At 34.2% G+C, this 27,246-nt stretch overlaps 1 protein-coding gene across 1 annotated transcript in view; it reads left to right on the top strand.

Annotated features, from left to right (window-relative positions):
- grm8.S (glutamate receptor, metabotropic 8 S homeolog) overlaps positions 1-27,246 on the top strand; it is a 424,459-nt gene that overhangs the window by 381,446 nt on the left and 15,767 nt on the right. The window contains exon 9 of the mRNA XM_041588525.1: positions 1,087-2,022. Coding sequence (XP_041444459.1) covers positions 1,087-2,022 — 936 coding nt within the window. The remainder of the gene's footprint in view (positions 1-1,086; positions 2,023-27,246) is intronic.

Consider the following 27,246-nt stretch of genomic DNA (forward strand, 5'->3'; position numbering starts at 1 on the left):
AAAGACGCATTATCTGAAAAGCCCCAGGTCCTGAGCAATCTGGATAACAGGTTCCATACCTGTAGTATAAATGGTCACAGCAGTGTTCTAATAAAATGTTTCAGCACTACACATCTATTTTAAATGGACACTGTTGTGTTCTGATAAAATGTTTAACCACTTAAACCACTAAACAATAAAAAATTCTTAAAAAATAACAATAACAATAACAAAAAAGGCTAAGTTTGTAGGTACAATACAGTATATATTGAAGCACATATATTTCTGACTCATTAGTAGTGATGGGCGAATTTGCGCCGTTTCGCCGAAAAAATTCGCGAATTTCGCGCGAAATTCACGAAACGGCGAAAAATTCGCAAAATGGCGCCCGTTTTTTCGATAAAATTTTTTTGACACCGGCGAATTTTTGCCGCTAATTTTCGTGGGCGTTTCGCGAATTTATTCGCTGGCGGCGAAACGCGAAAATTCACCGCGAATTCGCGCCTGGCGAATAAATTCGCCCATCACTACTCATTAGCAATACCTAGCAGTGGTACAAGCTCACAGGCTATATGTAGATGAGAAATAAAAAATAAAAAATGTTTGTAAAAATACCATACGTATCCACAAGTATTTTTTGAATCCTTGTTAAAATATATTGCTGAAAAGATGGTCCTTTTGGTGTTCAATGTCCATAAACTGTACAATTTTACATAGGTAAGAGCTGATGGATCTAAATAAAAGATAATAATGTCTACACAGTATATTATAAATGCATTATAAACAGCAATAGTGAATAAAGTAATTAGTATGGAGGCTTTTTTAGTTAGGTGAAGGAAGTTATATGTTCACATATATGATTGCTATTACATGCCTGTGATTGAATGTTTTTTTAATGTATATTGTTTAATTTGAAAACAAGTCAAACTGCATGAAAGACTTGCTCAGGAAAAGTAAAATACAGTATAGCCTTTAACATAATTTTTTTGTAAAAATGGCTTCTTGTTGTCCTAAATTGTATTGCCATTGATCTGTCATATTTTTATCAAGATTTTTGGAAAGTAAAATGGTTATGAAAGGATTCTGAGTGATGTGTTCTTTGTTTAGGTGGAAGACATGCAGTGGACAAGCAGAGAACATATGCAACCAACTTCAGTTTGCAGCTTGCCATGCAAACCTGGAGAAAGAAAAAAAACCGTGAAAGGAGTTCCCTGCTGCTGGCATTGTGAACGATGTGACGGTTATCATTATCAACTGGATGAAATGACCTGTGAACTTTGTGCTTTAGATCAAAAACCAAATGCAAACCGCACTGGCTGCCAACTAATTCCTATTATTAAACTTGAATGGCACTCTCCTTGGGCAGTTGTGCCCGTCTTTATAGCCATTTTGGGAATTGTGGCGACAACATTTGCAATTGTCACCTTTGTGCGATACAATGATACACCTATTGTTAGAGCATCTGGTCGTGAGCTCAGCTATGTGCTGTTGACAGGGATTTTTGTGTGTTATGCCATTACTTTTTTAATGATTGGCACTCCAGACATGTTTGTTTGCTCCCTGAGACGTATTTTTCTTGGACTTGGCATGTGCTTCAGTTATGCTGCATTACTGACTAAAACAAACAGAATTCATCGAATATTTGAGCAAGGAAAACAGTCTGTTACTGCCCCAAAGTTTATAAGTCCAGCATCTCAGTTGGTAATCACTTTTAGTCTCATATCTGTTCAGTTGGTTGGAGTCTTCATATGGTTTGTTGTAGACCCTCCTCATATTATAGTAGACTATGGAGAACAAAGAACACCTGATCCAATTAATGCTAGGGGAGTTCTTAAATGTGACATATCTGAACTTTCTCTCATTTGCTCTCTTGGATACAGTATTCTTTTAATGGTTACATGCACTGTTTATGCCATTAAAACTAGAGGGGTTCCAGAAACCTTCAATGAAGCCAAACCTATTGGATTTACTATGTACACCACCTGCATCATTTGGTTAGCTTTTATTCCAATATTTTTTGGAACAGCTCAGTCAGCAGAAAGGGTAAGTTGTAATTAACCTGACTATGTTAATTGTTTTTTGGAGCGTGTTTATACATTTACATTCTAGAGTGTTGTTCTATATTCAATAGGATACATTTCATATTATTCATAAATAATACATTTTTTAATCACAGTGGTACAGTAATTCTTTATATCTAGAATTATATATATATATATATATATATATATATATATATATATATATATATAGATATATATATATATATATATATATATATATATATATATATATATATATATATATATATATATATATATATATATATATATATATAGTAGAAAAAGTAAAGTGACTTCATCTGTACCATGCATTATATCAGATGTAGTGTACTTTTCTCAGTTTCATCATATTTATTCTTTTATACAGTTGAGATGCACATTAGTGCCTGTAGTGTTGCAAATCTTTTAATCTACTGTAAATCAGACAATAATCAGTGACTATATTTTCAGTTTTGAGTTTATTTTACTGTATAAATTGAAGGTTCATATACTAAAATCAAAGAGACATCAGGACCCATTGGTTGTTCATCAGGACCCATTGATGCTCTTTTATATGACAGAATCTTTATATTATACCTTAGACCATGTTTGGATTTGTCCGTTCACTACATGACTGTGGGGAAGGTCTGGCTGAAATTCCCAATATCAATAATGTTTGCTGTCATGACTGCTGAAGCATTAGCTGTTTTTTTAATATATTCCTAGCTTCAAGAAACAAAGTTTTGCTGCCACTTGTATTGTATCGTCAGAAATAGATTGGCAAAACCTACTGAAGGTATATTGTAAGTTGACTTGCTTTTCATCTTTAAGCAAATAACATTAAAGCTTGCAAATTTAAAATGTCACTAAACACACTGGGGCCAGTTTCATAAAATGAAAAAATACATTTTCACTTAAAAAAAATCGTACTTGTGTGGTGGAAGATGGGAATGGTATCCCTAGTGAGAATGGTCATTTACAGTGGTCTATATACCCATCCTGCACAAGCTTCCATGTAGCACAAGTTATCATAAAAATTTTTGTAAAAACAATACTATTGTTACATCTGCCTAGGCTTGTTTGTTGGTTACTTTAGAAATAGTAAAATCCCTCTCTGTCTCTGTCTCTCTCTAAATGGTAATTTACCAACACTGGGCAGATTGGGACCTGGGCAGTAACCCATGGAAACCAATGAGGTGCTTGTTTTCATAGTAATACATTCTGCTGGTTGAAAATCCCTGACTGATTGCTATGAAACACTTCCCTTGAGCATATTTACCTAATGTTGATAAATGAGCCTCACTTGTGTGATTACAATTGCATGGTAGAATTGCATCATTGATAGTACTGAAAATAATAATTAAATGAATATACAGTAGATCTTAACAGGAACATATATTAAGAATATAAAAACGGTCTGCACCCAAATAACGGAATACTGCATTTGCATATTGGAAAAAATGTAAGACAGCTTCTGTTGATTCCCTCCTCTGCTTTTACTGACTACTTTAATCCAATTCCCACAATGCCTTACATATTCTATGAATATCAGACTTGAGAAGAAATTAAAACAAAAGTGTGCAATGCATTGGCGTATTTGACTCCTGGCTGGAGAACAAATTTCTGAAACATTTCTCCGTAAGCTAGGCACACTGAGAAGGAACTAGCAATGAAGGGACAGAAACTACTTCCAATTCCAATTTTATTTACAAATACATAAATCCATTTTCATTTCACCACAGGAGTTAATATACTAACATTGGCGCTAAGTTGCACATAGCAATGAGGTGTTTGCTTTCATTTTTCAACTCATTACTATTACAAATAATTGCTGATTGAAAAGTTTGAATCGAATTAGATCGAATGTGTTATTCCTTTGATTCGTACGATTCGAATTCACCTGAATACGGACCTATTCGATCAAAAACGGACCTATTCAACCACAAAAAAGTTTTAATTTCATTTGGTCTTTTTGAATTTGAATTTCGAAGTTTTTTCAATTCGAAATTCGCCCCTTGATAAATATGCCCCCTAATGAGACTTTCACACTCTTTAGGCAGATGGAGATTAATACATGATTAATAAAATGGCAAACAATATACTGCTGTGTTGTATTAACACGTATATGCCACACCCAAGCAAGTCATTCTTAATCAGCTTTTTGTGTTGTATTTGTGTTGATTAAGCAAAGGATGGGGAATAAGGGGATGTGAAATTGTAAAATCAATCAGAGTATGCTAGTTTAAACCACCATCTTGTATATGTAGGAAACCTACTTGCCTCTGGGTGATCCTCTTGATATGGGTGTATATGAAGTGTCTTTTTTGTAAACTGTATTCTAAGTTGACTCTGAGAAATCTAAATATGGACTTCTAAATATTCGATTAAATAAATCTGCACAGCATGAAATCTATAAAGCCATTTACACTGGCTACAGTCAAATAATCAATGTGTTTCATTCTTGATAAATCACCCTTTTATAAACACAATTCATCATAACCACTTCCACAGATGTGCAGACATTCTTATAAGCTCATTGCAGTGCTGCCATCAAGGTTTAAAGGCTGTACCTTCTTATATTCAAAGACTATTAGGCAGATGTTTCACAGGTTTCAGTAAGACCTCTGCTCCAATTTCATCTAGTTGCTTAGCAACTATCTCTTTGTAATTTTGGCCTATCATACAGTAAGTCACTGCTCATTTGAAGGGGGGAAACGTATTCATAAGTCATTGGCTGAAGCACTAGGTGCTCATTTTTGTTATCAGAGGCTCATTCTCCCAGGTTTCACGTTCACTACATCAGATTTCTGTACCAAGGACTATAGGTTCTGCGGGAGTATAGGTCCATGTTATTTAAATGATGAACCTTTTAGTGACAGAAAATAAATTGGGTTGTAATTTTTTTATTAAAAAACAAATCTACAAGGAATTTTTATATTGAAATTGAAAAGGAAAATATATTGAAAAAGGATATATCTAAAACAAGTAATTACTTGACTTCATAGTCATATTGAAAAGGAAATATTGATTTATATACTGTATAGCAAGACTGAGAGAATAAAAGCATATCTAACCACTTCAAAAATACATTAGAAGATGGGAGACACCCCAGTCTGCACTAAAGAGAATCACATTTGCTTTATTGTACTTAACCAAACACTCAAAATAAAAACAGTGGTTATGCTATTGGTTTATTTTTTGCTGTTAGGATGCCCCCAGGAGGGGATCCAGTGGAAAACATGTAATGAGAATTTTAGAAGGAGATTAAACAAATACATTTAAAGGTTGTATTGTAACCCTGTCTTAGGTGTTGCTTGCTCAAAAACAGTTAGGGGGGAACAGTTGTTTAGTGTCTTTGTAGCACCTCTATTGTACTTAAAGGCAGTGTCAGCAATTATCACATTGTATAATATTCTATATACTGTATGTTCAATTGTTTTCCTTCCATAACATTTTAAATCTAAGTTTTTGCTTTTTGGAAAAACTAGACTTTTTGGCTTTGAGGAATACAGCCACATAAATACATCAACTTAGTGAGGTTAAGATGATTGTATGTTGAGTGGGTATGGCAAGAGTATTACCTTTGAGTATTACCTTTGATTCAGGCTGTCTCTGATGAATTGTGGGCACATGATTCCAATATCAATCCAGGTAAATTGCATGTTTAGGAAAAAATATTTTTCAGACATATATGGGCGCTTTTCATGCAATATCCAGGGAGCTACATTAAATTATTGGAAATGTGATTGTCAGTCAGTTGGTAGGTTAAGGTTGCCATGTGACATTTTAAAAACTTTTAAACTTCCCGAGAGACTTCTATATGTTATTAGGTAATGAGAATAACTTGATAAATATTGAAAAATATATATAAACTAGTAGAAGTGGCAGGTATATCTGCCCTAAGAAATTCAAAAGTAAATACTAAAAAAATAATATTATAGTGTCTTACTGCATAAACCCCAGTCCAAGGGTTGCCAATAACTGGGAAAATCACTAAATAGTGATGGGCGAATGTATTCGCCAGGCGCGAATTTGTGGGGAATTTGCGTGATTTGCCGCTGGTGAATAAATTTGCCAAACGCCCGCGAAAATTCGATGGCGTAAAAAAAAATTGTCATAAAAAAAGCACAGTTTCGTAAATTTTTCACAAATTTTGCGTGAAATTCGCAGATTTTTCGGCAAAGCGAAATGGCGCAAATTCGCCCATCACTATCACTAAAGTACAGAGTCCCATTAACAATAATTATAGTAGCAAAAGTAATTATAAATTATTAAATTAAATTATTATGTATAATAATTATTCTAATAACGAATTATTAAGTAACGAGTTATTAATTTATAATTACTTTTGCTACTTTACTTAATGTTAATGGGTCTCCTTACTTAGTGATTTTTCCAATAAACATTGAAACCTATTCTACAATGTACTCTATTAATTCACAAAGCAAACTTTATATATATGATATATATATCATGCTTTACTTAAATGTTTTAACTACATGCTTCTTGTTGAATCAATGACAAGAGAATTTAATTAGCAAATATTGGACTACATATTTAAACCTCAAGGTCTCAAATTAATTTTCTGAGGGCGATTCTCCAGGAAGAAACCCATCAGTCATTATTATTGTTCCCTAGAGTATTTTCAATATATAAACACAGTTCTTTTAATAAAAACCACCAGAGGCATGATAAGGTGGATGATATATAAGAAAAAAATATTCTGAACTGATTCCAATTCAGCGCATTCAGTGGCAATGTCTGTGCAAATCAGCCTGTGCGTTTCGTGCTCACAACCAACGGCACTTCTTCAGAGCTAAACTAGTAACACGTGGTAAACCCCTTAAATAGTGTGCTGAGATTATCCAAATCTAACTCTAATCTCTATCTAATTAAAATTACTCCGGCTATTAGTTCAGCCCATGTGATGAACTAATTTTGTGTTGTGTTGACACGGGAGTTCCCGCATAGTTCTCGCGGGATGCCGCTGGAGGAGACGAGCTTTGGCAATGTTGGAAGGGTGAGCTTCGCTTTTCACAATTTCCTGTATTTGCATTCTTTTGATTCCAATTAATCCATTACAGATCCTAAATAACAAATCCAGTCACATTAGATACCTATTTACTTAATCCAGACAATGGATCCTGAGGCCTTGGGTAATTATAAACCTTAGTATTTATCAAACTGAAGGAACTGGTCTATCAAATTGATCAGTCAGTTGAGTCCGAATCAAACTTTGAACATTAGTGCCTAAGTGTTTCCTTTCTACTTTAAATACAGCTGTTATATGTCATGCTGGATTTATGTATCCTGGTTTTGTGAAAAGGTCTGCAATGCAAAGTATATAGTAATGTGTTTCAATGCAATTATCTGTTAACACTTCTGGTAATGGATGCACTCAGATGCATGAAATCAAGAAATAATATAGAGAGGAAAAATGTGTTCTTTGTAAATGAACCACATGTACAGCAATTTAACAGTTAGGCGATAATGCACTTATATTTATACAAATATATTCTCTCTGAATAATAAATCACTTATTTGAGTGCACCTTCGATAAATCAGTTTAGATGTTTTTCATTTGCCCGTGCATTTTGTTCAGCAGCAGTATTCAGTATTCTGTTCTCTATTATTTACATTAGATGGTGTAATTGATGCTTTTAGTTTTTCATATGGGGTCACGGATATTTTAGCTCTGTGACATAATGCACAGTTCTTTGTATAAAGAGTTAAATAGTGGTTTGCATATACAGAAAGATTGCTTCTGCACTTTTCCCTTTGTCTTTGCCATTTGTTAAATGGCTTTGATTGATGGCTATTTAGCCACAGGCAATAGCAAACAATTTCACTTTAGCTACACACATAATTGTTTATTCCAATTTCCTCACAATGTATTTTGTCAGAGAAAGAAAAAAAATCAGAAGATTGCAATTGCAGTCATGAAATTCTATACTTTTTATGCCCAGGATATGCTTTGTTCAGAATGCTTTAATATAATCAGAAATAATGCAAACTGGGTAATAGCTAGTGATGGGCGAATTTGCGCCGTTTCGCTTCGCCGGCGCCCGTTTTTAAAGCCGAATTTTTTCCGCGAATTTTCGCTGGCGTTTCGCAAATTTATTCGCTGGCGGCGAATCGCGCAAATTCGCCACGAATTCGCGCCTGGCGAATAAATTCGCCCATCAATAGTAATAGCAGAATTTTAAGAATCGTTACATGTCATCTCTTAGATGGCATGATGAGCCATGGAGATCTACCCACCTTACTAAGAATTTCAAAAGAGACCTTTTGTTTTGATGTTAAGATTTAGGGGCTTAAAGGGGTGGTTCACCTTGAAGTTAACTTTTAGTATGTTATAGATTGGTTAATTCTAAGCAATGTTTTGCCTGGTTGTCATTGTTTATTTTTAATAGTTTTTGAATTATTTGCCTTCTTTTTCTGACTTTTTCCAACTTTCAAATGAGGGTCAATGACCTCATCTAAAAACAAATGCTCTCTAAGGCTACACATTAATGGGCCCAATTACTAAGGGTGGAAGTGAATTCGAAGTGAATTTTCGAATTCAAAAACTTTGAATTTCGAAGTAATTTTTGGGTACTTCGACCATCGAATAGGCCAAAAAAAACTTCGACCATTCGAAAATCGAAGTATTGTCTCTTTAAAAAACTTCGACTTCAACACTTAGCCACCTTAAACCTGCCGAATTGCTATGTAAGCCTATGGGGACCTCCTAGAACCTGTAGCCAGTATTTGGTTAAAGATTCTAGAAGTCAAAGTTTTTTTTTGGAAAATCATTCGTTCAATCGATTAAATTGTTTGAATCATTCAATTAGAACGATTTCTACGTTCGATCGAATGATTTGAAATTGATTGAAAATGGCTAAATTCACTAAAAAAAACCTTCTACTATCGAATTTCTACAATTCAATGGTCGAGTTTCGAAGTTTTACCACTTCGAAATTCGACCCTTAGTAAATGTGCCCCTTATTGTCATTGCTATTTTCATTATTTTTAGACATGTTGGTTTCTGTTGTTTACACAGTAAACAGTTGCCATCCTGGGTGGGGAAGAGGACCATCATTGCATGCTCAGCTTTGTTGTGTACATTTACTTATGTAAGGTTCCTTTAATATTTATAAGCAATTTTGTTAAAATGGATGTTAAGTTAAGTTGTGATGGATGTTACACCCTTATCAAATACTTGAACTGCCTGTAAGCAGTGGTTCTAATGTTTCCAAGATCCTTTACACTGTGCTACAGTTGTTCTTTATGCTGAAAATTTCTTCCAAACATGAAAAGCAGACAGCATCTTTGATGGGAGAGGACTGGGGAGAGCTCCATACCCACTGGTTGATGTGCAAGTCAAAGATGGCATCTGCCTTTTTTCAGTTTTTTCCTGGCATGACAGACTGATTTTTTTCTGGCAAACAGAACATATGGTAAAATTAGGAATTTTATCACGAATTAGCAAAAATTTTAAGACAAGTGCTATTCATTGAACCAGTGCCCCTTTAATACATTTTGAAGTCAAAATAATATCAAGCAAGTTAAATACCCATTTAATTTACACTGTATATTAACATACTTTTTACTGTCACTTGTTACAGTATAGCATTTTGCTATAGTATTCAACACTTAAAATTATTGTAAAACATGTACTGTATAAAAAAGGCTATAAAATAGCAAAATATGCAGAATTTCTTATCTGTGATTCTTAGAATCTGTGATTTTCTTTATAGGGGGGTTTTCTGTTATTTGACTACATTATTTATCTACATTGTCTACATCAACATGGATTTATGCCAGCTGATTAAAGTAGATGGCATTGCTTTATAATTACAAAGAAATATAAGTAAAAAGCAAATCAACTTTCTGGATAACAACTTTCTCATAAATAGGTTCCATACCTATACTGATACTATACTTTCCTGTTCTTCTTTGAATTCCTCTTTATATGCTTGTTTAAATAAATATATACAGTATTGATATCCAGTAAATATATAAACAGATAAAGTCAAAATGATTTGTGTACATGGCACTCCATTGATTTCATTGGGGAAAAGATATGTGATCCATGGCAGCTTCATCTGTTTATACGGTCTGGCTTAAATGTGTTATTATAAAACCTTCAGGCTCTTAGAATTGTTGAGCAGCAACATTTATTCTCATAAAGACCCAATAATTTACAGTGAGCAAAACCATTCTCTATGTGATGAATATGCATCAAGAAAGCCTGTTGTCATCCAAAATGTTTCTTTTAACCAGAACATGGGTTAGTCATCACATCCCTTACCATATACAAATGGATGTTTTCAAACAGTTTATACTGTTATATGATTCAGGTTTTTGCTTGATTATATGAAGTTTTTCCCCGATCCGATTAAATCGTGCTTTTTTAATAATAAATAAGGTAAAATTGTGGATTCTTGTTTGGTCACAGTTTTTTATTTAAAAAAAATCAGATGAATTTGAATTTTGATAAATAACCCCTGTAATGTGTACCTTAGGGATATTCACAAAAGTTTGGAAGCAATCTTGGTTATTTGCATGGACAAAAGTGCACAACACACAGCTTCAAAAGTTAGTTACAGTTCTATATACAAATATTTTTTAGCAAACGCATAAATTACATTTCAGTGAGAACAGGTTACTTTGATTGTGGCAATATAATATAGAATATTATTGGGGGAATGTAATAAAAGTCGGCATTTCATGCATGCAAACGACCAACCAGGTTGCCTAGGGCACCTGGTAGGCCTGACCCGGGACTGGTTAGCACCGGTACGCAGTGAATGTAAAAAAAGTGAAAAGTTATGTTTGCTCCAAAAGATTACTACACATTCAAACACTTCTTAAAAGTGGGCAATGTGCAATGTAATAACAGTTTAAGGAAGAGTATTACATTGCAAAATTAGATGTTTTATTCTTATTTGTGCCAATTGTTTTGCTCTTTGCGACTTTTATTACATTCCCCCACATGTCTCTTAAATGGCAGTTGGACATATTAAACAATATAAATTATCCTTTAATTATTATGTTAAATGTGAAATCAGTACAGATATTTTGAGCTGATATATTTTACATCAATGTCAATTCCATGACTCCCCCCCCCAACAGTTCATGCTCACATTCTGTTAAAACTGACAGTGTGTGGAAGGGAGTAAGTTAGATGTAACCTGGCAGTTTTGTTAGAAGTGATGTATTTCTCTACACCACTGCACTTGTTTGATTTTAGATCTATATTTGCTACATGTCAGCTTGGTTTAACAGCACTTAAGATTCCTAAGACAACATCTACTATCCTAACGAGAGATTCGGGGAAAGGCTTTACATTAGTTATAATCAATTTTCGTTCTGTAATGCCTTCTATCATTTATTTCAATGAATGGTCTTCATGCTGCCAATCTCTCAATTCTAATAGTTATTTTTCCACTCTGGTAGCTTGCAAATGTCAGCTTCTCATTCCTGAATAAAATTATGAATCACAAATAAATTACATTCAGGTACCATATATTCTAGCTGTCATGATTTGTACTTCATTTGTTTCTATGCATCTTCTGTGTACAGCACATTGCTTAATATATTTAGCAAAATATCTTAAATTGATAGCATAAAGGGTATCAGTGACCACTGAAAACTATCCAGAAACAAAGGGGTGATATATTAATGCTTTGAACATTTTGCTGAGTTGTAACCATTGTTCTATTCTTTAAAAAAAAAGTGTGAATTTATTAAAAACTTTCCTAATTGTGAGGAAAATTATCTAAATAAGGAATGTAGAATCCTGGTCATAGAGAAATTAGTCTTGTTTGGCTATGTCACATATGTACATTTTTCTTGCTCATTCACACATCACTGTCTGTCTGATTTTTGGAATGATGGTGGTCTCCTTTAACATATGTTGCTTTTACTTATATGTGGTTGATGTATTCTTTTCCCTTGGAGGCTCTGCCACACATGCATGCACTCACATTTACACCTCACCCACCCGTAGACACATATGCTTTAATTGTGCTATTTACAGCTGCAGGCTGTCAATGCTGTGTTTGAAAATATGTAACTGCTGGGAATCCCTCAGGAATCCCCAGTTCTCTATTTGATCAATCAGTGCAAAAATGAACAAAACATTTTAGAGATGTTTATTATGTACTGTATTTGAGTAGTGCCCTATAGCAATTTTAAAGCTTTAGTTTGGAATATGCCATTTCTGTCCTTGCTTTCCATGCTACATTATATTTGTTTTTACACTAGCCTATTGTCTACTCAGGGGACTGCTGATTTATATTGATTGTGTTTTGGAAGAAGAGTTGCTTGTGACTAAAGGTGGCGATACAATACATTGCTCGTTTTGGTGAAGTTGCAAAAAGAGCCGATCTTTCCCCAATGTGCTCTTCCCCAGAGCTGTTATTGGCTAGTGTATGACCACCTTTATTTCAGTTTTGCCCTGCTTAGTGTAAGAACAAGGGACATATGGTGGCATTTTGTATGGCTTTATCAAGGTAGCTTCCACTGGGGGGGATAAAGAACTCCATCCCCTAATTGTTGCATATGCTTATAGCTCTGAAAGAGTTTGTTATATATCTATTACTTATCTAAAACAGATTCCTTTAAATTTCAAAACAGATTTATTGGTATTTCATTACTAGTAACCAGATACATTTTAGAGTATAAATAATTCAAAACAACAAAAGAGACCAACTGCAAATTCTAAGGGGATGTCCAATTTTATCAATGTTCTGTCAAGGTAGCAGGAATTTGGCAAGGAAATATTTTTCCAAACAATGCATTTACAGAGATGCTTCATAATATCGGGCAAAATGAGCAATTACTGTTTCTCAATATATCTAGAGGAATATTTATTTTGCAAAATGTTTGCTAAAGTAGGTACCATATATGGTGAATAACCCCTTTAAAATTAGATACAGCTGCTATTATTTTAACACAAAATAAGGATAAAACCCCACTGGCACTTTTACTGTAAATTTTAAAGCATAAAAAGTGAGACTTTTTTTGGATCTACAGTATATATTTTTAGGGTTCTGCTCAGTAAAATTCTTAGCTGTGAATATACTTTGGTGGTATCTCAAAACGTGAGTCATTCCCAAGTGAGTACTTAACTTATGGTCAAAACTATTATAAACAAGTGCCCCGATTGTACAATGTACACATTTATATTATAGAGGTTTATAAAATACTCTTACACCTTGGTACTTTGTATGCCATTCTACTCGACTACTATTCTACTATTTATCAATAGCCAATGTCGTTGTTAAGACATACATATGATAGTTTAGCTGAAACAAGGTAATTAGCATAATGCTTGTGTATACAGTCAAATTATTAATGATATGCATATGAATACGCTAATGGATTTACATTTTGATATTTTGTCTGGAAGGAGCTAAGTGTTATGGAGCTAAATGGGTGATAAAATGTTAAACGTCTCTAGTGCACATTTCAGCTTACAGCCTATATACTGTCATTAGAATATATGCCACGTTAAACTGGTAAGTGGATGGAGACGTTACATTCTAATAACTACCTCTTTATGTAATTCACCGTGAACACTATTAATTATAGGTAGTGAAGGTTTAAAAGCTTAAACTTTTGCAGAGCCGATTATTGACAGTAGAGATACAAAGGTAAAATGCTGTGGAGTAGAAATGTACTGTTTTCATTTGGTCTTATAAAAAGCAAGCATTGTAACTGAACATTTTCTTTGACATTTATGTCAGAGATAATATATGTTTTTAAGTATATCAGCTTTTATCTATACAGTTTTTGGCAGATTGTACAGTATATGCGAAATAACAAAGTGTGATACAATAATTGGAACATATTATATTTTCTGAGGTGGTAGATGGCACAATCCTAAAACACCACTGGAAGTTCATTCATTACTAAACAATGCTTGAAAATTATACAGTGAAATTTCCAAAGTGTTAGTTAAACCATAGCATAATTATAATTTATTTTTGACTTTATGTATTTCTCCACTTACTTTAACAAATGTGTTTGAATTAAATAATAATCCCGTTTACCACGACAAAGCAACATTTGCACTATTTTTATAGTGTACAAGTGCTGATATAATATGGGAAAAGGTATCCCCAATCCAGTATAACATAGCAACTAGTTTGCAACTACTTTAAATCACTCTGTTGCAGAAAGATTGCTTAAAACACATACACCTGCAGTGGGCTAATAAAATTACTCAAACCCCTTCTTGCGCTATTGAAGAAGACAAAGTCCATCAAGTCCAACCCCTCCAAATGAAAACCCAGCATCCATACACACACCCCTCCCTACTTTCACATAAATTCTATATGCTCATACCTATACTTACTATAGAGTTTAGTATCACAATAGCCTTTGATATTCTGTCTGTCCAAGAAATCATCCAAGCCATTCTTAAAGGCATTAACTGAATCAGCCATCACAACATCACCCGGCAGTGCATTCCACAACCTCACTGTCATGACTGTGAAGAACCCCCTACGTTGCTTCAAATGAAAGTTATTTTTTTCTAGTCTAAAGAGGTGGCCTCTGGTACAGCGATCCACTTTATGGGTAAAAAGGTCCCCTGCTATTTGTCTATAATGTCCTCTAATGTACTTGTAAAGTGTAATCATGTCCCCTCGCAAGCGCCTTTTTTTTTTTCCAGAGAAAACAACCCCAACCTTAACAGTCTACCCTCATAATTTAAGTCTTCCATCCCTCTAACCTTACTTTGTTCATTAACCAGAGGGTACCAATGGCATACACTGACCCACTAAGTTATTGCCATTATCATACCTATGCTTGGTATGTTGATTCTGCATCTTGTGTATTACTGAATATCGAACTGACTACTAATCTCACTGCACAGATAAAAATCATATCCTATGAGACAGTAATGTTTACAATTTAGTTAAAATTGAGATATATGGATGGCCCTACAATATCCTGTATGTTTTGGGGTGTATTTATTGTGTAAAACATTGGTGACAAACCTCACCAGTGATGTTGCCCATAGTAACCAATCAAATTATTGCTTTTTCTCTAACATCTAGGCGACTATTAAAAGCTAATTGCTGATTGTTTGCTATGGGCAACATCTTCAGTGATGTTTTTCTCTAATGTTTTACACAGGGTGCTAAATAGTTCCCATTGTGTCTAAATCCATTGCAATTTAAGGGGCCTATTTATTAAGCCTCTTATGTTTTGTTTGAGTTTTAAAGGGAAAATATTCAGAGGATTTTTTCGAGATTTGTTATGCTCCAAAGCTGCTAAAAATCCAAATCTGAAAATACCCCAGCTAAAACCTGTTAAACTCATGTAAAAGTGAATGGCAGATGGCACTTTTACAATTGGAAGATGTGTTTTGTCTTTGTGATTTTCGAGGGTTTTGGGCTGTTTGACACTGGTTTTTGGGCGACGATTTGAAAAAGTTGAGACTTTTCCTGCATGCACAATTTTCATTCAGAATTTTTAGTAAATTAAGCCAAATCGTGGTTGTGAGTTAGGTCGCATTTTTAGTTTTAAAAGGATGAGAAAAATGAAAGCTTTTATAAATAAACCCCCTTAATGTTTATGCTGCACATGATTCTTTTTCCTACCTCTCAGAGGAATTTCCGACAGCATTTCTATTCTATAGAAGCATGATATCAGCTCCACCTACACTGTCTTAGCCTATTAACTCGCAATATTCACTGTTAACCTTAGAATAAAATAGATATGAGAAGGTACACTATCTATCTTTATAAAGGTCCAAAGTTCAAACAACAGAACAGCTAACAAATTATTTGGCCAGAGTTTTCATAATCTGAAGTTAATGCAGTGGAAACAATAGTATAAGAATATAAGAAAATACTATATATATATATATATATATATATATATATATATATATATATATATATATATATATATATATATATATATATATATATAGTTTTCTGGAAATGTTTTAATGTCACTTTTATAATTACTAATTATAAAGAATATAATTATTAACCCTGATAGTTGTTCCTGCTTTGCCACATGACCTTAGGTTCTTTGAGCATTCTGATTTATTGGCTTTCAACTATCACATGTCTCCCTGTTGTGTGTTGCATGTGAGGCAAATTATTTTAAACACATGTTTTCCTCTCTGTAATGAATCATTGTAGAATAAAAATGTATTAGGAAAGGCCCTAAAAGATCATTTTATTGTTTCTGTTTTGAAACAATTTTCCAATTCTTAGAACAGGTATGGGATATGTTATGCAGAATGCTTGGGACCTGGTTCTTTTCAGATAATGGATCTTACGTAATTTGGATCTTCATTCCTTAAGCCTACTAGAAAACTATGTAAATAGTAAGTAACCCCAAAAGGCTGGATCTGCGCCCAATAAGGATTCATTATAATTTAGTTTGAATCATTTACAAGGTGTTATTGTATTATTACAGAGAAAAAGAAAATATTTTTTAAAAATCTGGATAAAATGGAGTCTATGGAAGATGAGCTATCCAAATAATGGATCCCATACTTGTACAATAGCCATTTAATGAAGAAAAATATGTTTTGTCCTTTGTACTACATTTGTGTCTATCCCTTTAAGCATGCAGTACTGTATATTGAAGGAACTCCTGCCACAAAAATCCTATGTCTAGGAATGTAGGATCTAAACAGCAGAACATTCCAAGAATTAGAATAATCAACCATACCCTGTGCAAGCCAATTATGATCATTTTTATTGCTGTCTATTAATCGACACAGGAAACAAAAATCTATAGCATCCTAATTAAACAAAACCATCCACTTTTATTACTGTTTCAGCTTCAGAATTAGCTCGTAAGGCATTGTAATGTTATAATTCACATGCATAAATGCCCATTGTTTCTAGGGCTAAAGGGTAGTGTAATTTCTGTGATTATAGTCCAAGCATTAATTTTTGCTGTTGCCTTGTTCATTACAAGGAGTTTCAGGCAAAATACATTGACTGTGTACATATATGTTTGACTTGAACCTGACAGAGTAACTTAAAGGGATACTGTCATGGGAATTTTTTTTTTTTCAAAATGAATCAGTTAATAGTGCTGCTCCAGCAGAATTCTGCACTGAAATCCATTTCTCAAAAGAGCAAACAGATTTTTTTATATTCAATTTTGAAATCTGACATGGGGCTAGACATTTTGTCAATTTCCCAGCTGCCCCAAGTCATGTGACTTGTGCTCTGACAAACTTCAATCACTCTTTACTGCTGTACTGCAAGTTGGAGTGATATCACCCCCTCCCTTTTTCCCCCCAGCAGCCAAACAAAAGAACAATGGGAAGGTAACCAGATAACAACTCCCTAACACAAGATAACAGCTGCCTGGTAGATCTAAGAACAGCACTCAATAGTAAAAACTCATGTCCCACTGAGACACATTCAGTTACATTGAGAAGGAAAAACAGCAGCCTGCCAGAAAGCATTCCTCTCCTAAAGTGCAGGCACAAGTCACATGACCAGGGGCAGCTGGGAAATTGACAAAATATCTAGCCCCATGTCAGATTTCAAAATTGAATATAAAAAAATCTGTTTGCTCTTTTGAGAAATGGATTTCAGTGCAGAATTCTGCTGCAGCAGCACTATTAACTGATTTATTTTGAAAAAAATTTTTTCCCATGACAGTATCCCTTTAATTATGCTCTGCTTTGAGGCTGCTAAATAAAATTATTTAAAGTTTTCTCACAAATTCTCGGGAAAATGTAATAATAAATAAGAATTAAAAACCCAAGTGGCTTGGGTATCAGTGTTTCCTAATTTCTTCATAATGTAGATCTGTAGTACTAAATTAGGGAACAGTTGCTTTAAAAAAAAGTCCTAGGCTGCTGAAAAGCTTTTAGTAATCTGTAACTCATTTCATTATCTCGGAATCTTAATCAGAAACTATGAGATTAAATGCAATTTTTAAGTGATTTATCTTTTTAACAGTGCATTCATGTTCTGATAGCTCAAGGAATGCTGGAGCTGAAAGCAGTTTGGTCGATGAAAGAGCAAATTGTGTATTTTATTGTCAAAGTCTTCTTTCTGTGATAGTGAGTAAGGAGTCGGGTATAATTAAGTATTTTTTTCAGCAAGTTTAAATAATGGATTTCACTTCTTTAGGTGAACTAAATATATTCAATTAATAACTGTAAAATGTTCTAGAAAGGCAGATTTTTGACATTATCTTATTATATCCATGAACAGTCATTTTAGTATTAGCCAGATTATTGCACATACTAAGCTAAATAGTACACATTTTGAGAAGGCAGCTCGCAAACACAGTATAGAATGCTTTCCTTCTCTTTCATATGCAATCAATGGACATTCATATGAGACTGGGGAGTGTAGAGCAGTGGTTTCAAAATTTGCAGAGACAAATACAATGGCCTTTGAGTTTTTTTTCCAAATATTCAATTGACGAGAGTGGACTTTGTGGGTAGAACTTATGTTATCAATATACCCAATATTCCCAGACAATAGTATTTAGCACTTATGGAGTGCAACTAGGAGTAAATGTTGCATTAATATCTGAATTAGATTATAAGAATAACTGTTGTATAAATATTTAATACTAAGGAAAGGTATGATCTGCCCCCCCCCCCAGTCTATTGCATTGCCGTTGGTCTGCCTCATAAAAAAATCAGCCCTGAAGATGTAGGAAGTAAAATATTTCATTGTAGCAAGGACATGCAACAAACCATATATGGAATACTTTTATAAAAAGCATACATGGGTACTGTATGATAAATGTATTAGTGCTTGTGTCTGTAAGCCAAACAGTCTCAACAAAGGACTGAAAGGACAGAGTTGTTTATACATAACTCATTATCTCTATTTAAACTACATAACTCAGCTAATTAATGGAGCTCATATTTTGCTTATGTTCAAAAAAAGTGTACAGTATATATTATATAGGTGTATAATGTTTAACAGGGAATATGATGTTTTCCTGGACAGGTAAATTACAGAATCCACAAAAAAAACGTATTATTCAAGGCTATATTTCAACAGAGTCCATCATTTGATAAGTATTCTTCTAAAAATCCCATAGGATTCATAGAAATCCCATGAATAGAAAGTGAGTTTCCCATTTTGACAAATCTGACCAAAGTGTGGTAAATAGTAAAACTAAATCTATGTGTGTAGTGGGGTTATTGTAATGGTCTTCTGATTTTTATCTAGATGCATCCGTATTGCTTTCAAGTCATTGTTATGCTGCTACCCTATGCTAAGATAGGAATTTAGTGGTGGGATGAAGTTCAATGCCGCTTGTGTTCTAAGGCTCAAAGTAAATACTAAAAACCTTAGTGGAAATATGATGCAGTATATATGTTATTAATTCCACTAAGGCAAAATTCTTATTTTGACAAAGAATTTAGAACTGTGTGAAATCATAATTTAAATTGAAATAGGTACACATAGTTAATTTCTGCATTGGTTCCATTTGTTCATAGCAAGGTACGTTATTTCCTATGCCCCAAGCAACAGCAGTTTTGAGAGTAAATTAGGCATGGATTGTTGTTTGAAATCAACCATGTTTTCTCCGCTGTGTTTATATTATTGTGGTCATGCAATAATAAATAATAGACAACAAACTTTATAGCAAACTACAATATCATTAATGAATAAGAATGAGGAAACTATTCACTGCTCCTACAGCCATTAAAATTTATTTTTTCATATTTTTCCATGGCTAGATTTATGTTTTTTCCACACTATTCAGATCTTGCTGTTATATTTTTTCTATTAAAAAGAGCAAGGCATAGAAACACTGTCTATTGCATCTCACTTGCTTCATGTGTTAATTAAACACACTCATATTGTTATTCATCTTTTGTTACATTCGTTACATCAGTTAAAATAAAATAAGTTACCATATCTAAATTGGTATATACTGTATATATTCTCTCCGCAATTTAAAATTTTAGTCACATTTTTTTGGGCCTAATTCCTAAATCTTGAACATTATATGATTATTATTATTATTATTAATATTATTATTATTATTATTATTATTATTAAGCTCCACATTTCTGAAAGGCCGTCTCCCACAGAGTCCATAATCCAAGAAAGTAATTCTAATTTTTAGAAATATTTTTTTTTCTTTGTAATAATAAAACAGTACTTGTACTTTATCCAAAATGTGAATGTGTGAATCCTTATTTGTGGCAAAGCAATAGATCCCATACATCTACCTTCTCTTTAACTTAGTTATGCGAAGGGATAAGAAAAAATATTTGTAAAGTTTAAAATTTGGTGGCTTGAATATTTGGAACCGCTTAAGAAGATTTAAAATTCCTATAATATACGTTTCTAACGAAGAATTGTCAAATTCCTTATCTGGGGTAAGGTTAGCAGAGCATTTGAGAAATCAGGGAACTTGTAGAAAATGCAGGTGGACAGACTGCTCACATTTAATTTCAGCACATCCACAATTCATGCATCCTAGCAACTTCAATTGCCCCTGATGTTTCAAGTGATCTAGTAACTCTATTATTGAGCGTGCTCCATCTGTTCTGTCTTATATGGGTAGATACGAGTAATTTAGAGCAGGTTTCCCTCAGGACCCCATCCCTCATGCTAGGTTAGGGGAAAACAGCTGCAGAGTCTATTGGATCATCCCTGTATCATACTCCCACAAATACAGTAAATGCTAGATGATTGGGTTGTTGGTAATATAAATATTAACATTTGCTCCAAGTGCTATATGTACCCCCCTACCACATATACTCTGTGGTGGAGGTGGTAATAATAAACTTGAAAAACAACCTTTAGTTTGAATGATTCTCAATCTCCTGCACATGATGGTAAAGGAATAGAGAAACAAGGGTATGACTCCACATGTTAAATGGAGGCAAGGGGAACCTATTTTGTTTTGTCCTACAACCAAGCCTATTTTTCCACTTATGAAAAGTCTCTTTTTAAATGGTGTGTTACTGAAAAATAACTTGTACACTCTCTGAACACCGTGTTATTTAAAACTTTCCATATAGTGTCTTCTCTTCTGCATTTTGAAGCAATTTAAGCTATTAAATGAAAAGCTTAGCTTTGATCATGTATTCCACTTCAAAATACATTGATATCACAGTGTGTTTTCCGAAGAGAGCTGTATGAAAATTAGAATAAGCTACCGGTAAAGTATTTTCCTTCTCAAATTCCAAAGATTATTCAGCATTTGATTGATACTTAGGTAAAACGTATTTAATAGTGCTATAAAAATGTATTTCATATTTTACCATTTTTATGATCGTCATCCTGTTTCAAACATATTTCATGAAGTGAAGGATTCTAATGGCAATTGACTTTAAACAATGGTGATATTTGGAGTGAACGTTCCTGATTTTGAGATTTAGTAGAATGACCTTATTGCTATTAAAATTCCTCAGTATGCAAGATTTCAGTGCAGTGTTAAATGTAAAAAAAAAAAACAGGCCCAAACTACCATGTTTTGTGCACACTTTTCTGCAGCAGTACAGAGACCTGCTTATGTTTCATTTATGTAGCACTGCCTGCCATTGGCAGGTGAGGGGAGGAACGTGGGCATCCCTCATACCATTCTCCTTACTTGCACATTATTCAGAAGCACATGTTAGGGAGCACTGTCTAAATGCCCTATACCTATGGCGCTGCACTTCTGGCACTGGATTTATAATCTGTTACTAGGTGCACAGTGCAGTCAGATCCTGCAAACAAGTCTGGGTGTCTTAGTATATAACTTTTCCGCTCTCTATCAATTCAAGTAGCAATATATTAAATATTAAGAATTTCAAAGTAATTTTTGGGTACTTTGACCATCGAATAGGCCAAAATTCAATTTGGATTGAAAAAACTTCACAAATTTGACCAAAAATCGAAGTATGGACACTTCACCACCTTAAACCTGACAAATTGCTGTTTAGCCTATGGGGGACCTCCTAGAACCTCTCTGAGTCTTTGGCTACGTTTTTAGAAGTCAAAGGTTTTTTTTGTACGATCATTCGAATCGTTTGATATGAAGGATTAAATCATTAGATCGAACATTTTTTACTTCGCACGAAAACGGCCGTTTTCGATCAAAAAAATACTTCGACTATCGAAGTATCAAATTTGATGGTCGAATTTCGAAGTTTTTTAACTTCGAAATTCGACCCTTAGTAAATGTGCCTCTTAGTGATGAATGAAATACGTGTTTGCAACTGATTATAGCAAATCCAAATACAGATACCATGTTTAGTAAGACCTAATAATTATAGTTGACTTAATATTCAGAGGAGCAGACAAATAATTACCTGACACTACTACTACAAGCCTAAAATAAAAAATATGGCAAGAAATGTTGTAATCTATATACTGAAATTACTGTACAATCCCAGAGGATCAGCAACAGTAATAGATCCATGATTTAAAAGTTGTCCTTGGCAGATCCCCATCTTGGATCTTAGAAGGCCTTCTGTTAAGTACCTCTGTCACTGCACATGCTCAGTGTGCTCTGAAATCTTCAAAAACATTATCAGAAAGAGTTTAAGGTTGTCAAGCAATTCCAGTCAGCAGCAGAAGGACCAGCAAGTTATTGTCCTTTAATAAAATGAGATATGGTGTTATAAGAGGAGAATGTAATTCTTCCCACTTACAAAGCATTCCTCAAATCATTTTTTAACTAGCATGCAGACTTACCACCTTGCCACAGCTCCAATCTTCACTAGTGATGGGCGAATTTGCGCGAATTGTGATGGGCGAATTTTGTACGGCGAAATATTTGCGAAACTGCGCCCGTTTTTTTGATGCTGGCACTCGTTTTTGACGCGGGCGAATTTTTTCGGGCACATTTTCGCAGGCGTTTCGCGAATTCGCGCATGCCGAATAAATTCGCCCATCACTAATCTTCACATGGAAGTAGCCCATAATTTGGGAACCACTGATTTACTGCGCTCCCCTCTATCCCTTGTCTGCTTTCCTGTGTCCATATTAGCCACCTTCCTATCCCTAACACTCCTAAGCCTACGTCAGTAGCTACGTAGTACTGTATCCCTGTCTCTCTCCCTTTGTCACTGTCCTCTTTGTCCCCTATAGTGCCCTATTATTGTGTCTACTTCTTTCTATGCTTTTATATATTATTCCTATTTATCTTTTTTCTATTTTTCTTTGTCATTGTTTCAAATCTTTCATCCCAGATAATTCTAAAACGCTAAGATACCAAGCTCCCCCGTCCCTATCTCTGTCTGCATCTTGCTCAGCCATACACAGGCTGATCCTGTATGGTATACAACTGATTAGCTTGTAGGCCAAATGGATGGATTATGTAGGAAAGGGCTATACAAGGTATGAAAACGTGAAAATTTCCGCACCTCGCTCGCCTTTCCTATGCCAATTCCTGCTTGATGGTGCAAAACTCTCTAGACGGTCGGCACACGTCAATCATTGTAATCACAGCAGAATGGAAGAGAGTAGCACAACAACATTTTTGTTGCAGATGGGGAGCTTCCCCATTTATTTTTCACCACAAGTAAATCAACGTTTCGGGGTTTTTTTTGTGAAACCCCCCCCCCCGAAACGTTGATTTACTTGTGGTGAAAAATAAATGGGGAAGCTCCCCACCTGCAACAAAAATGGTGTTGTGCTACTCTCTTCCATTCTGCTGTGATTACTATACAAGGTATGAACAACTTGTTATTGCTTTGTTCTAGTTAGCTCCAAAATCTGAATGAAACAGTGAAGAGGAACTTCAGCTTCTCTTCACCTCCTTAGCTGCCAGCAGATGATTATCAAACAAGCTTGATTAACAAGTCAAACAACATTCAAGGCACATAGAAATAACAAAAGTTATCGGAAATCAGTTTTCTAACATTTTATCTGTACATGTATGCCCATCTTCATCCGAGCCACTTTAAAATTAGTCGTTAGTCTATCCCCCAGACAATCTCCTTCCTATCAGCCTCAAAAAATGTTCCCACACTGTCTTTCCTTCTTTCTCTTTTTTATGTAAAAATGGAACTAAATCACTATCACAACGCACATGTGCAATGTAACGCCTATGATAGTAAATGACAGCTATATGCTTTGAGCCCACTCTTGCCAATAAATTAGCCTGGCTTGCTTCAATTTTGGAGCTTTGTAACTTGCTTGTGGTAAATAAATATGCAATAAATGATGATTGCACATTAAGGGCATTATTTATCATAGTCGAATTTATCTCATTATTTTCTGTTATAAACTCCGATCAAATCCGCTCAGGTTTTTTACGCTTATTTATTGTTACATTTTCCGAAAATTTGCAGATTTTCTATCCGATTTTCATGTTTTTTTTGGAATTTTCACTCGAAAATTTCAAAAACGTCGGGGTATTTCACAAAACCCAGCGCACATCAAAAAATCATTGGGACTTCTCCCATTGACTTATATGCAACCTCGACAGGTCTGAGATGCCGGATTTACAGATACAGACTTTTTCATCCTCAGGGTTTAATAAATTCCAAAACATTTGTGAAGTTTGATTTTATAAAAAAAAAATCACGGATTTTTCAGGATTTTTGCATTCGGAGTTTAGTAAATAACACCCTCAGTAATTCCAGATGCCATGAACTATATAGAAAAAGTGCAGTTATCGGTTTATCTACAATAACCTGTGCATACCTCTACATTTTAAAAATGGTTATTTCAGGCTACATAAGTGAAATGAATATTTATTTATTTACTTATTGTACTGATGCTATAGCTGAAAGATGTTTTTAAAAGGTCACAGTGCATTTTAGAATAATGCTCATTCATTATTTATGGTAAAAATGCAATGGCAATAGATTTTAGGACAAAACTGGACATTTCTATACCATATCAAATCACATTGATTATTTAAGCCTTTACAGTGATTGAATATGAAATTCATTTTTTGTAAAATTAACAAATGTATTAAGGTCTTGACTAGTACTGACTTTATTACTTGACTACTACTCATATAATGCTCGTGTTTCTAATGCTAATGCTTATTAAAATGTGCTGGCTGTTTTTTTCAAACATTCAATTTTTATGCACTTAAAAAAGGTAGTTCAAGTTAGAGGTAAGGTGCTTGCCAAAGTCACCATTCAAAGGCTATTCTTTTAAAAAGTTTATATTAAATCCTGTTTAAATTAGCAACCTTCTTAGTAAGCAAGCTACTATACATGTGGAATTCCAAATTGCAGCTAAATGGAGAGAGAATTTATAACCCCATAAGGTATTGTCACTATAAATGCTTATTGACAGTGAATAATGCTTTCCATTTTAAAGGCAATGGCTTTTTTATGGCTTTGCCCCACAAGCTTTGTAGCTGAAACACATTATTTGAAGGCAAATGCATCAAACATTTACATTGAATAGTCAATACCAAACAGAAGGCTCTGCTAAGATGTGACCCACGGAGCGCCAAGCTTCTGGCTGACTTTCTATAACCACTCGGCTAGCAAGGCAGTCATGACGTGCTATTTAATTTTTCATTTTGTATGTCAAAAATCACATCAGCTTCTGTTCTATTTAGGTCAAGTCAATAACAGCCTTTTTATGTAAACCATACCCTTGCCTCTTCTCCAGGCCTCACAAATAAACTTTTAAAATTTTGATAAATCTGCCTCAACATTAGTATTTATTAGTCCCTGTTTTAAAGCAAGCATCGTATTGGTTGCTATAGATTTCTGCAGCTGGGCAAACATTTTCTATATTAAGTGAAAAAACAAAAAAACTTGAATGTAATTTTCACATTTTTTGAGCTTGTCAACAAATATGATGAGTAAAACATGAATTTGAGGTATAGGTATGGGACCTGTTACATAGAATGCTCAGGACCTGGGGTTTTCTGGAGAACTTTCCAAAATTTGGATCTCAATACCATAGGTCTACTATAAAATCATGTAAACAATAAATAAACCCAATAGGCTTGTTTTGCTTCCAATTATGATTAATTATGTCTTAGTTGAGATCAAGTGCAAGGTACAGTTTCATTATTAAATAGTGATTAAATCATTTTTAATTATTGGATTATAAAGGAGTCTATGGGAGACATCCTTTCTGTAATTCGGAGCTTCCTGGATAATGGGTTTCCAGATAACAGAGAAAAGAGTACAGAGAAAAAGTAAATCATTTTTAATTATTTGATTATAATAGAGTCTATGGGAGACAACCTTTCCGTAATTCGGAGCTTCCTGGATAATGGGTTACTGGATAACAGATCCTATACCTGTATTTACTTTTTTCCCCACAGTCTAGTCCACATCTAGCATGAACAATATTCATCCGAAATATTATCTCTTTATTTTATTTGCATCAGGGATTAACAATTAAAAGAGGTATCAGGGCCTAATGCTGATCTCTAACATCCCAAAATCCTTTGTAGGGTTAAAATAAATACCCCCTTATATTTTATATCCGCTACTCCATTCTTTGAGAATTACTGTTTCCTGGTTATTCTAATCTGCTCTTTTACCATTATAATGTGCTGCTAGAAATCAAAGAAAATGACCAATATAATACCTTTCTTTTTTTTTCCAAAATCATGTTTTGTCATGTTTTTTCTAAATCAATTTACGATTGCGATGTATGTTTTTTAAAAATAATAAAATATATTTATCTCAACTAATTCATTAACCAGGCAAAATGGAGGACAGTACAGACAAGGAAAAGTTGAAGCAAAGAAATACAAGATAGTCTAGACAAACAATATAAGACAGGGAAAGTAACATAGGTAAAGAGAGCAGACACTCAGTTATGGACTGCAATGATGGGAACATATGCCAGACAGAAAGCTCCAGGCTTAAAAACCCTTAACAGATCACTGAAATAATCTGGAAGTAGAATAGCACAGCATCCTCCTGGGATAAATGAGGTGTTTGTAAAATAGCTGGCAGGAGCAAGAAAATGTTAATGTTGATCTTTTTGTGGAATTGGTTTCATATGAGAATATAAAAATATTCTCATATGAAACAAATTCCACAAAAAATATTAGAAACAAGTGTTAAAAAATTATATCTTTTTTTTCCAACAAAATGAGTATTCTGAATAAAATAAGTAAAAATGAGTAATAAAATGAGTACTGTTTCTTTCACACTGTATAGATAACTTCCCTTGCAATACTGCTTCTGACCTATGTCGTGGAGAAGCAAATGTTTTTCCCTAAGCAGCAAAACAAAAATAATAGAGCTGCTTCATCTCTCTGCATCTAATCATTCATGATTCTTCAGGGCAGGTGTGTGAATTAGCAGGGTAGCACATTTTACTCCTATTAGTAT

This window comes from Xenopus laevis, chromosome 3S (assembly GCF_017654675.1).
Source record: "Xenopus laevis strain J_2021 chromosome 3S, Xenopus_laevis_v10.1, whole genome shotgun sequence".
NCBI lineage: Eukaryota > Metazoa > Chordata > Amphibia > Anura > Pipidae > Xenopus > Xenopus laevis.